The 12,861-nt window shown below is 41.4% G+C and overlaps 1 protein-coding gene across 1 annotated transcript in view; it reads right to left on the bottom strand.

The window, feature by feature from the left end:
• The window catches only part of tox3 (TOX high mobility group box family member 3), a 39,265-nt gene that overhangs the window by 13,628 nt on the left and 12,776 nt on the right, over positions 1 to 12,861 (bottom strand). Inside the window, exon 2 of the mRNA XM_083992440.1 lies at positions 3,910 to 3,975. Within this exon, the coding sequence (XP_083848566.1) occupies positions 3,910 to 3,975 (66 nt within the window). The remainder of the gene's footprint in view (positions 1 to 3,909; positions 3,976 to 12,861) is intronic.

The following is a 12,861-nucleotide window of genomic DNA, read 5'->3' as shown; positions in this document are numbered from 1 at the left end:
AAAGAAAATAGAGAAAGAAAAAATAAGAAAGAAAAAAAGAAAAAGAAAAATACTTAAGACAAGAGAAGCTACTCCCTAAATGCTGCTAGGATGGAGGAGAATGATCTTTAACAGAATAAGGAAGGAGTATCTGTGCGCTGCAGCCACTCCACAGGTGGAGGTCGGTGCTCTCAGGAAGGACCAAAAACTTAAGGAAACGAAAAGAGGAACCTGGAGCACACGAGTCACTGGTGATGCAAATAATTTACTTAGTGCAGAAACAAGACCAACGTTTCGTTTCCTTAAGATCTTTAACAGAACTTTAGACCCAAAGCTCTTCTTGTGGGAAACAGTATAAGATGGTTTATAGAGGATATTGTTTTAACTCTACATATAAATAAAACCTTACAACAAAGTGACTAGGGAACGTGTATCAATGACTTTTCCCCTCAGATGGTTTCTCCCTTTGCTGCCATGATACTCTTTCAATATCAGGACAAAGAGGAAGAAAAAGCTTTTCAGGCAATATTCCCAGTCCTTCAATATATGTAGTAATGCAATTCACAGATGCAATAACCAAGACTTGTTAAAGGCAGCAGTATGCAATTACTGCATAAAACAGGCCTCAGAATCAATAGAGGCAGGATTGAGGATCCAGTTTCAAATATCTAGACAGGCAGAGTGCAGCTACTCAAATGACAACATCAACCATGGCACCCCTAATCAACATTATTTCAAATTTCGATCATTTGTAGTCAATTTCTACATATTTATAGTTCATTACACATCTCTAATTTGATTGGGAAGGTAAGGTGATACATCTGAGTGGAACACAATCTCAGTGTACAGTATCCCTTTCCCTGAGGGGAGCAGTCAAGCTTTCCCTGCTAGGATGTATGCTTTACTGGGCACACCAAGGTCATCTTATCTCATCCTCTAAGTGCATAAGGTAAATGATACACCGGCCATCAAAACAGCAAATGCGCGTCTGCTGTTCTGATGTAGAAGCATTCTGCCTCAAGCACAAACAACTTTCCAATCTAGGGTAAATGTAGTTAGGAAAATAGCATCAATATGAAAACAGGTTTATATTTTGATGATTTCATTTTGAAGTATAAAAACACAAACTGCACTATATGTTAAATTGAAACCATACAGCCTTTAAAAAAGGAAATTACGCATTCTTCCTCCTACAAATGACAACTTCAATTCATAAGCAGTAAAACACAGCTGCAGTAAATTCAGCACTCTTGGGATGTTGTTGCTTCAATTTCACTTGGCCTGGTGTGATTGGTATCTTGTGTCCAATAACATTAGCGTACTTCAGAGAGGAAATGTTTAGGTTAAGTTGAACAACATACATTACTTAGTAAATTCACTGGCTTTATGACTCTACTTCTGTTATTGTTACACCATGTTTTTAGCACTCAACATTATCTCAGAACCCTGAAGGTTCAGGAGGTGAAGCTCACATTGCACTGAGCTGAAAATAATGGCTGCAGGTTGTTGACTGGTGTCATCATTCCCACCACATCAACATTACAATACTATTGTGGAGAATCTAACAAGCATCGTAGCTTAGTAGCTTCTAGGGATGCACATGATAACAAGAACTTTGACCGATTAATACTATCGTTATTTATTTATTTTATTAGCTCCTTATGTCGTCAACTCATGGGGGCGTGTCGACACGTGCAGAGTTCACGTGCCTTCAGCCATATTTCCCAGCAAAAAGTTATACAGGAGGACTGACAGTATGTGCAGCAGCAGCCCCAGTGAAGGAAGGTCAGACAATAAATGTACCTACATGGACATAGATGTGAATCACCTGTAACTACGGCGCTGAAAAAAAAATAAAAATAAAAAAAGAGGACGAGGACGTCGCTGCTCTCCAGCCTGTTCACCTGCAGCTCTCCTGCAGCTCCACAGAGGAGCTGTCAGAGGAGCTCTGCTGTTCCTTCAGCCTGGTGTTTGGCTGCACTTTATAAAACAGTTCTACATTGGACGATCTAACCTCCATATGAGCGCGATCAGCTGAGGCAGAGCACACTGATCAGCTGTGGCGGCGCACGTGTGTATTTAACGGCCGTGCGCCGCAAGTGTCTTAATCTTATCGGTTAACGGTTAATAATCGGTTAACGAGCGTCGGTTATCGGTCAGAAAAAAAATTCAAAATGTGCATCCCTAGTAGCTTCATAAAATACACAAAGTTTGCATCTATTTATCCAAAAACTTGGTCTGATTTTGTTTGAAAACAACAGCAAATGTGGTGAAATAGATTTAACTTTTCTGTCAAACTTAGCTTTTCAGCAGGAAGCCCTCGTGAAGAAGACTTCTTTTTGCTTTCCTGTGCCCCCAGCCAAAGGCAGACACATTAAGTAGATTAATATAGCATTAAAGTGGTGATACTGTGAAGCTTCACAACTCAAAGAGGAAGTTACTTTAATCTTACTTTAGCTCAGGTTGCAACAAACAATACTTTGTACACTCCAGCGCTTGAAAAGAAAAATCTATGCTGAAGACCTCTCTTTCTCTCTCCCTCTCTCTCTCTAAGCACAATACCATCTGTGCCTTAACACTGGAAACAGTTGTTCCTTTTGATAAAATGCAAATGAGCTAGGCTGTTTTTATCAAGGAGCCCCCCCACCTCCTTCTCCAAGCCCATCCCCCTTTTTCCCCTGACTGTCACAGTGGGCCCTCGCAGCTGGGGACTGAATGCTCTCCAAGCAGCTTGTGTCGGCGTGGTCCCCGCTGCAGTGGGCCCCAGCAGCCCGTGGATACAGAGGATGGGTCCACTCAGCACAAATGTGGGGGAAAATCAAACTTCTTCCGTCACACCCCGTGGCTTTGTGTGGCGGCCACTTTATGAACATGAGGTCACGCGCTCCAAACACTTTTGAGCTTGAATTTCACTGTTGCATCCCAACTGTTGTGACTGGCATGAATGAAAACAATACGTTTCACAATGACATCTATCAGAGTGTTTTGGAGCTGTGCACTGATGCTGTGGGTTTTGAAACCAGATTAATCTCCTCTGCTAAACTGGATGAGATTGGTCCGTTTGAACCATAAAGGATGATGGGTATTTTTGGTGCACTTGTCCATAATGACAGGGCAGCAGAGTGGGTGGAGGAGAAATAAAACGGGTAAATTTAGAAACACTGTTAGGACTTCTATAGCTCAGAAAGATGCTTATTTATCCCCAGAGAAACAACTATCCACTTCTTACTTTTAATGCAGCAGTACAGTGCAGTGAGTTATTACAGTAGCTCTGCAGCCAAAGATTGCTGGTGACATTTCACTTTTTGTAAGTGGCAGCAGATAGAGTGGCTCAGTGAGTGAAAGAACTACAGAATCTCTTTGGGCTCCTTCATTATATCTTTGAAAGGGAGGAAGAAAATAGGTGCTTATATCCCCAGCTTCCTGAGATATCACTTTATCTTGGAGAGTGCAGTCGAGGTAGTCAGATCACATCAGCCTCAGCTCTCTGAAGTTACTGTGAGACAATATAGGCTGAGCCTATAGCTCATCTTTTCCTAAGCTTGGAGTTTTGGTGTGGGTCTCCCAACAGGCGACATCAAAGCAGACAGAATTTCATGTAATAAGAATAATGTTGCCCGTGATAAAAATTGGAAAATTCAAATCAGAATTTAATATGGATGTTGTAGAGGGATTTATTATATGAAACAGGGTTACTGCTCCATGATATTGGTTTGTACTCTGCCAATCTACATATCCTTAAATATCACCAAGTAATATTAATAGAAGAGCAATATCATGACATCTAAGATCAGACTAAATGAAAAATAAATGTACCTAGTATGAAAATGAGAATTTAACTTTTACAGCACTGATATCACAAAGTTTTAGCTGAATTTCTCATGTTCAAAAGGGGGAATTTTAGTATTTAAAAAAGTAAAATATACTCACATCACCAGCAGCCAGCAAGGCACCGTTGGCCTCCGCCATGTTCATGTAGTTGTTGTTATTCTGGAACTGAAATTAATAACAAGAAGAAAAAAAACACAATCAGTACAATGGTGTCCAAGTAAAAACCCAATGTAACATAAGCCACTCCCCTTTGATAAGGGACACCTGTCACTTAAACAGACTGTCACACTCCGTTCTAGATGTTTACACATTGGGTTAACCCCTTTCCGTGCGTGCACCGACACATTCTGCCACTCTGCCATTATTGTGACATGACAAGAGGCGTGTGAGAGGCCCAGGCCGATTGGAACAGGGGTAATGAGAATCTGGTCTGGCTATTCAGCTCTTGTGGGATGGCAATTAAGTGTATGTTTGCATCACAAAGCCAAGTATCAAGATGCAATGGCAGGTTATTAACTTCAAATAACCTATGGGAGAGGTGTGATACTGAGGGGAAATAAGGAGGTGGGGAGTGTTTTTAATATGGGTAGAGCTGTGTTTAACAATTAATTTGACTTGATTTACATTTATCTACAGTATGCTTATGGATACACCCAATAAAGCCAAGCATTTACCTGTTAATACAAGAGTAGATTTCAGAGTAAAAACTGTGCAAAACCAATAAAGAAAGCCACGCTGCAAAAGACACCTCACTATTTAAGACAATTGATAAGCTATTAATACCCTGTACTTTGGTAGGAAATAACATGTTTTCACAACACCCCCATCACCCTAAACCCTCCAACCCACACATAGCCTGCTGGCAAAATGGCAGCCACTTCCTTTCTTTGGAGGCACAACCATGCTGACAGGTAGGAACAATGGGACATAGAATGAAGAATTATGGGCTAGCAGCTGGGCCCAGGAGCACAATGCACCTCTCTGTGAGTGAGGAGTGCAAAAACCCAGCCTACACGGCTCAGAGGAGAAAGAATCACAGCGCGTTTGCGTCTTCATGAGGTTCCACTGAGAACACTCTTCCCATTCTCAACAAAGCTCTGCAGTAATCTCTTTTGTGTGTTTATTACAAAGTCACTCTCTTAAAACATTATGAGTGATGAGGAACTCCAAAAGACAGAGCGAAAAAAAAGGCTTCTTATCTGAGCAGAAGCCAAACAATAGTGGAAACAAATTAAGATCAGAGCGAACTGAGAAGTGCATTAATATATTTTCTAGCCCTCTGTGTTTTTTTTTCTTCTGCTTTCTCCTTTTCTTCCGAGTGGTTAGTATGCGAATGTAATTACCGAAAGAGCTGCTGCTAATCAACTGCGAATGGTATCCATTAATTAGTCTATGCCCTGGAGAGAGAGTGGAGAATCAGCAGAAATGTTAACAGTGTTACGCACCAGTGAGAAGGGGAGCCACAAGCTCTGCTAGCAGTTGCTGAAGCAGGTGGTTTGAGCTGTCTAGGCCTCTGGTGCCGTCTTACCTGGAGCTGCCCCACTAAACTATATCTGACTCCAGCACTGGGGTTTACATGTTTGCACAAATGCTCACGAATGTACAAAAGACACACACACACACAGAGACTCACAGGCCTCAAGTGAGAAACATCTGTCAATAGCTAGCCCTCCTTTGCTTCCCAGCTGTGTGTAACTTTGAGACATGACATGGCTGGGTTACGTCAGCCACTCGGCTGGTAATTAACCTTATGCTCGGCTTATCTCGGAAGTGCTACTCCGTCCCCCCCTCTTCTTTTAGATAACAAATTGAAGTCTCAGAGATATCCCTCTCTATTCAAGCACTAGGAACATTGTTCTGATTGTGGGGGAGATAGGGCTTCGTGCAGTGGTGTCTCTGTTTCTATCCCCGTGTCTCTCTGGATGTGAATAAGATTTTACAGAGAGCAGACAATTGCTCTTCATTGTAAATAATTCCTTGATAATTTGGGAAAGTCCCAGAGAAATATAGACTGATTTGTAATCCTCTCTCTAGAAATGATGCTTGTTTACTCTCCTGGAAGGAAACTGTGAGAAAGGCAAACTTCTTGCTAGCATTAACAGTCACACATTTTAAACTCAATTACTCGCCATGTTACACAACACTGGTTAATGTGGACGACACCTTCACGAACATGCAAGTGTTGATAACTCACTGAGAAATGTGTATTTAAACAAACACCACATTGAGAGGTATGGTTGAATAACATATTGTAAGCATGGACACTGATCCGAATCACATTAGCTTCATAAGAGAAAACACAATCAAGTTAAGTCCAAGTACTAATTAGTAGTGTGAAACTCCCTGGGCTCTGTCTCTGTGAGTCACGCTTTATTGTGTTTCCAGGGCCCTTTAAGAGCAGTTCCAAATCTCCTCTGAGATCTGTGACTAACATCCCAAGAAATGTCCCCAGCCACTGGTATCAATCTTCTCCATTAAAAGCTGTACCATGTTGCGGTGCAGCCGGGGCTGAAGGCCTCGACGGACGACCAGAGCAGTGTGTGGAGATTGTTATTGTTATTCCCAAGTCATTTTTTGGGGGTGAAGGCAGTCAGCGCTCATGTTCGCGGCAGTGCCGATTGAGTCAAATGCCAGATGAAATTAAGTGTGATTGGAGGGACCATGCAGCTGACGGTGAGGGACCGCGCTAAAATGGGTCAGTGCAAACAATGAAGGCTCTGTAATTAAAATGATGTGACGAGTTAGACGAGAGCTGCAGCAGCTATGTGAGGGGCCAAACAGCCGTGTGTGTGTGTGTGTGTGCAGTGAGAAGCATTTTTGTGACAGAAATGTAACAAAAATGAAAAACTGGGGAAAGGAATCATTGGATTACGTAGGATACATGCTCATGACCCAAAAAAACTGTCCTTAACTGTCTCGTAAAGCACTATAGCAACAGCTCAGGCGGTGACGTTACGTGCATTCAAGCAACAACCATCTCACTACAAGTCTTCACATTTCCAAAAATCAGTCATGTACTTCTTGAAGGGAACCATAGGGAAACCATTGAGAAGAGTGCTTTAAATAGCTTTAGGGGGCTTTTATTAACAGAGTGAATTCACAGTTAAAGGTGCTCTGTAATATGAGTCGCACTAAGAGCCAGGCATGGCTACATGGCAGAGCAAACACTGGGCACTCAGTGTTTTTATTTCTCCTTCTGCACCACCAGCACATTTCTTCAATAACTGTTTAACAGGAGAGAATTAAGAGCTTACATGGACCCTGATCCTGATGTGAAAAGACTCCACTGTCTGCATGATCGCAGGCAGACGGAAAACCAAGCAACCTCGCAGCGAATGGGATAAATATGAATTTCTACATGTTGCTGTAAATGCACAGTACTTCCCTTCTCGTCTTTCTTAGTCAAGATAACACATCAAGGACATAAATTTAAACAACAAATATCAACATGCACACTGCCTATTTTTTATATTTTTGACTGAAACAGATGTAATTCCGATGCTTGATCTCTCCCACTTTTTAAATCCCAGTGCAGGAATATTTGTATGAAAGAATGTCTAGTGGGAAATAAGGTGTTTTACAGCTATTATAGCAAACAAAATTATTTCAACCTCAGGGCAAACACAATATTGCACCAACATGACCCCATCTCACCCCCAGTATGATGGAGTAACCACACAGATCCTATCAGTAAACATGAACTGGACAACCAAGATCCACAGAATACATGCCTGAAGAGCGCTTGATAGCACTGCTGCCATCTCTGCATACAAATGGAGAAACATGCACCACTTTCTGCCTTTTTCCATCTGAACATACAATACTGCTTTGTCAGTGCTCATTGAATAATCATTATATTAACAGAGTCACTGGTAAAAATGATGATTACATAATATTTTAATACAAAAAAGAAAATTCTAACGAGCTTCAGCAGACTGTACTTTAGTGTTACAGTACAATCAAAAATTCACAATACCAGTGCTGTCTGTCAGCAGGTAACCAAATTGGACACATTCTTTCTCCCCACCAATAGACACCAAACTAATTCAATCAAGCGCCCGGGCTTTTCCAGAAACATATCAACTGCTGACAAGCGATTTTACAGTTCAGCTTGAGCTCAGTAATCACAGCCTACCATGTGTTCTCTGGAACATGACACTTGTGCTAATATGGTCTCCAGTGGTCTCCATAAAAGACAGCAAAAACACCACAGTTAAAACTCAACCTCCAATCCTGAGAAACCCACAGTAATTTGCTATGTATTATTTTATGCAATTTCCTTTAAGGCTCGGCGTATGGCCAGGTTAGAGCCACTCTCTCGGCAAAGGAGATTTCAGTCTCAAAAGAGCAGCTCCGTTTGCTTTCCTGCAATCCTGCTTGAGCCTGTTGAAGCCTCTGAAAAAGTTATCTCCTGATTCCCGAGGTCCTCCTCAACAAATACATGCTCATTTACAACCCAATTCAGAATAAACACTCTGCAGCTGCCTCTCTGGTGATCACAAGGCCTATTCACGCCCAGCAGGCTGCTGCACATGCAGCGCAGAGCTGACATATATAGATATATTCCCTCCTATGTGTGCAGCAGTCAATTTGTAAAGCGACTCCACAACACAGCATGTCCACACAGTCAGCTCGCAAGCTGTGTTCTGATCTGCAGGCCGAATCGATTGGTAATTCAGTTTAAAGCTAAAATCATTACTCCCCCAGCCCAGCACTGTCTTCCGCCATTAGGACCGCTAGTCCTCAACTACATAAGGTAGCATCGAGGGGAAGTACATTGTGAGCATCTCACTCCTCCTTCGCTTCTCAGTGTGAGTACCTTAACAGCCGTCCAGAGCATCCAGCATGAGTAAAAGTCCAAGTCTTATCTGGGATCTGAATCAAGCTGATGACAGTTTTTTTCAGGCTGTGTAGATTTATCTCCTCTCTCACACCACACTGACCACTGTGGTCTGAGCTGTTGTCATCACAGCTTGCTCTGCGATAGTAAACTCAAACCTCAAGGAACAGTCTAAACCCCTTGGCCTTGTGAACTCTGCATCCTGCCTTATACATGTTGGAGGTGCAGGTTGAAATTTAGACCTTTAACTTTTGATTGAAGATGTCATCAACAACATCTCTAAAATGTAAAAGCTAGCCTTTATAGATGGAGGTTGTCATGAGCAAACCCAAAAGGCAAAGCCTGTGTTCTTCAAATTACACTTCATGGTGCAGGAACATTACAATTCTGTCATGGGGCATTAAACTAAGTTTGCATATCCAACCAAAATGACAAGCTTAACTATCAAAATAAAAGGAAAAACTTTGAGCGATTTCACAGCTCAGCAAATATGTATTATGTTTTTTCAGGCTTCCCAGTCATTATGGCCGTGTTGACAGACAGTAAAAGGCGAGTTATAGTTGGTGCATTCAGAATATTCCTTGGGGCTAAATTTACATTAAGCTCAGACATGGTGTATAAGGGTGATAACATAGAGATGCAAACAGACCAGGGTGAGACAGCATTTGTAAGATCTTTGCATGTCTTTTAAAGTACTTGCAAATAAGAACAGCTGAGTTTATTGCACAAGTTAATGCATTAGTTCAGCAGGAAAGCTGCCACTCACATTATTTTTTACAGCACTCTTCTCCTCATGCTTGACAGCACTGTGGCCATTTGATTTCTGGGATCTTATCATGAAATATCACTCCCTCACTGTAGCACCACATGAAGGTCTGAACAAACTTTCGTGGAAATCCATCCAAAAGTTGTTAAGAATATTTCAGTCCAGACCAAAGTGGTGCGCAGGCCGACAGACCAACACTGCCACATCACTAGCACAGCTAAAAATAAGACGACTCTTATTTTGAATTGTTCTTTTCCTCATTTCTTTAATAATGTTAATATCCAAAAACTCGTTGTCATCAAGTTTTAAGTGTAAATGTTGATATAAGACCCAACATAGCGTCAATACACTAACACATTAACACCATAATTTCATCCACAGCTTCATCCAATGCCAGTGTGTTACACAATGGAACTAAAATACACTGAGGTTCACCATAGCTACTGTTTTCTCTAAGGCTAAGACTTGCAATTGCTGCCAAAACAAAGATGGTCTCAGCATTCGTCATAACGGACCCATAGCCTGAGCCCAGTAGTCTCAATACTATGCAGGTCAACATCCAACATCACGTTTTTTTCTCTCTCTTTTTTAGCTGTTGAGTCTGCTCAGTACTCTCAAGAGCAAATCCTAAAAGAAAGCGCAAGCTAAATGGGGTGCCATCTTTGATCTGACTGGGTGCAAAGCCATTGGCCCACAGCCACAAAGGGGCTTAGATGATGGAGAGAGCCTCAGAAACATGGTGTAGCTTTCTCACAATGGCTGCTGTTGCATGGACACACAGCTCTTGAGGAAGCTACATGAGAAAGGCTTGGCTTGGTGGTGTTGTCTTGCTCTTACTGCTAAGCCATGTCTCAAGGCTGTTTACTCTCGGCAGCTTTGAAGCAACTCCAACTCAAGATGGTATCAGAGGTGTGGATTTGAACCAAGCTTACTCTGCTCTGTTTGTCACTCTTCTACAACAGAGCAGACGGCTGCTCTGGGGTTAAGGAAGCCAATAACTAAACATTACATGGTTAAATGTCATACAAAAGAAAAGCGGCTTTCTGTAACTGGAAATGGGTTTGTTTTTGGTGGCGCTAATGGTGATGGCTGTGCTACTTCTCTCAGTTTGTCGTGTGGCTATGAGCTCTGGGACTTGGATCCACATAAAGCTCTATTGAAAGCTGCTGGGAGTGGAGTCCTCTCTTATTGCTTTAGCAGCACAGATGCATTTTTCTATTCCCTGTGTGCCGTCACTGGCTAATACACTCATTATAACCAGCTTTGGAAATGTGCACAGTCAAGAGCTTTTAGTGATGGACTCGACACAATCCTTTATTTCGTATAGAGTAATGGCAGGAAGAGGGAGATATTCGATTTAGTGAATAAAAACAATAGGTAGAAAAGCCCAAAATATTGAGAGTAATCATAACAAGATATTCAGTCCAGTGAATCCTTAATCTATAGTACGGTGTTGATACTAATACTAAGAAATGTACACTCTTTCTAGGGATGGTCCTTTTTTTTTACTCTTTACACTAAATGTAAACGTTTTAAAGCTATTTGGAGGATGGGGTGCAGCCAGTTAGATGTTACACTTTTAGCCATTTCAGTCCAGTAATAGATTTTAAAACCTTCCTGTGTACTGTGACAATAACTTTTCAAGTTGGTGTGCAACCTGTGTCTTTTCTGTTATTCTTACCATAAGTCCACAGTAAGCACAAACCGACCAGTTGTTCAATCTCTATAAATCTGAAAAACACAAACTGCTGAGCGGTGACTCATATATCAGTCTATTATATACTACAGGGCTGACTGTATTAAACAAATGGCTAGGCCTGCAGCTGGAAAAGAGAGGCAATATAGAGAGAGCAGAGGTTATTGTCTAATTTAAATCTTGGCTGCTTTCCCAGAGCTGTACCACATTCCAATTTGTGGCTGTGTTGCTTGGCGCTACTGACAGAGGTCCGGCTGCAAATACTCTCGGGCTCTTCTCCAGAAATGTGTCTCCAAACTGACAATCAACAAGTTGGCAGAGATTAACAGAATGACTGGGGCAAATTAGGTGAAATAATGAAAATGCAGAGATATGGATGTTTTGCTTTGTGCCATCTCCGCACGTGCCATTTTGTTTTTATCTCCCACTGCGGCGGCAATAATGTATCTATAATCATTACGACTTGATGTGCAACAACACAGAGCCATCAAGAAAGCCAGCGCATTGCTTCTCTACCGTCTTTGAGTTCCATAATGAAATAGCAGCTGGAAAAGACATCTGTGAAAACATAGTAGTCACAGAATGGTTGAGAAGGCTCTTAGAAGCAATTAGCTATTTCAAGCATTTTCTCTTTGGCATACTATTGTCCATTCATCTGCTAGATTGACAGCACACCAGGACATCATTAGCAAACCTGACAGCTGTTGAGTTGCAGACATTGTTTTTCTTGTGACAGCAACCATCAGGCTAAGTGCTTCACTAATGTTTTTAACAGTAGTTAAACTCAAAATGTCACTTTAACATTTCCTACTTCAAAAGCACCAAGAGATTAAGATACCAGCTTTGAATAATTACAAACACTAAGCTTCAACTTTGATTCCATATCATTGCACTGACATTTAAAGAGATTTGGAACAAAGACGCACTACACATCTTTTAGTCATAATGCAAAAATGATTCCTTTCCGCTGTGTAAAAACGACAGGTGGGAGATCAAAGGCACACAGAAACCCGAAGGTCTGCTGTGTATTGAGGACGTGCTTTCAAAAGAACAAGGTAACTTAGCAAAGTGTTCACATGAGAAAAAACAACTCTATTCTAGCTTTATTTAAAAATATTTTCTGTTGATGACACTTGTCAGTGTGTGTCCAATTTCCCCATTGATCAGGCAAACTGGTGAAAGTCCATTTGCCATACAAATCTTGCACTTGTGCGGTATATAAGCAGAAGAAACGCATTACATAAAAAAAAACTATGAACCACAATCATTTGTAAAATGTGCAGACGCAACGGTTGTCATATCCTGTAGATTAAATTTTGACAAGCCCTTCCAACATTCCCTCTCATACACATGAAAGAGCATACAAGCAAGTAACCCTGACTCTGTCTTTTTACAATTTAAAATAATTGTATATGTTGTATTTGTACAACCCTTCTTTACAGCTGTATTGATTTCCTCCTTTGACCACAGCTCCCTCTGAACACTTTTATCCCATTTCTCTACTGCAGGCAGCTAAAAAAGGAGTCGCTGAAAATTTCTGTATTTGAGCCTTGACCTCTATTTTAGGATCATGCTGTGAGTTTCTCCACTAAAATAAATGAGAGCAGGGCACAGTCTGCTCTGCACTCACACCTTCCAGTGCACATGTTCCCCTATCACTCTTCATTTGTCTTCATTAGGCTCATTTTTGACCCGTTTCTCTGAATTTCTGGCCAGTAGGTACAGCCTGCACAGGGCATCAGAACATGT

The sequence above is a fragment of the Trachurus trachurus genome (assembly GCF_905171665.1).
Source record: "Trachurus trachurus genome assembly, chromosome: 3".
Taxonomy (NCBI): Eukaryota; Metazoa; Chordata; class Actinopteri; order Carangiformes; family Carangidae; genus Trachurus; species Trachurus trachurus.
The sequence above is the reverse complement of the archived record's forward strand: the minus strand, read 5'-3'. Positions and strand labels throughout refer to the sequence as shown.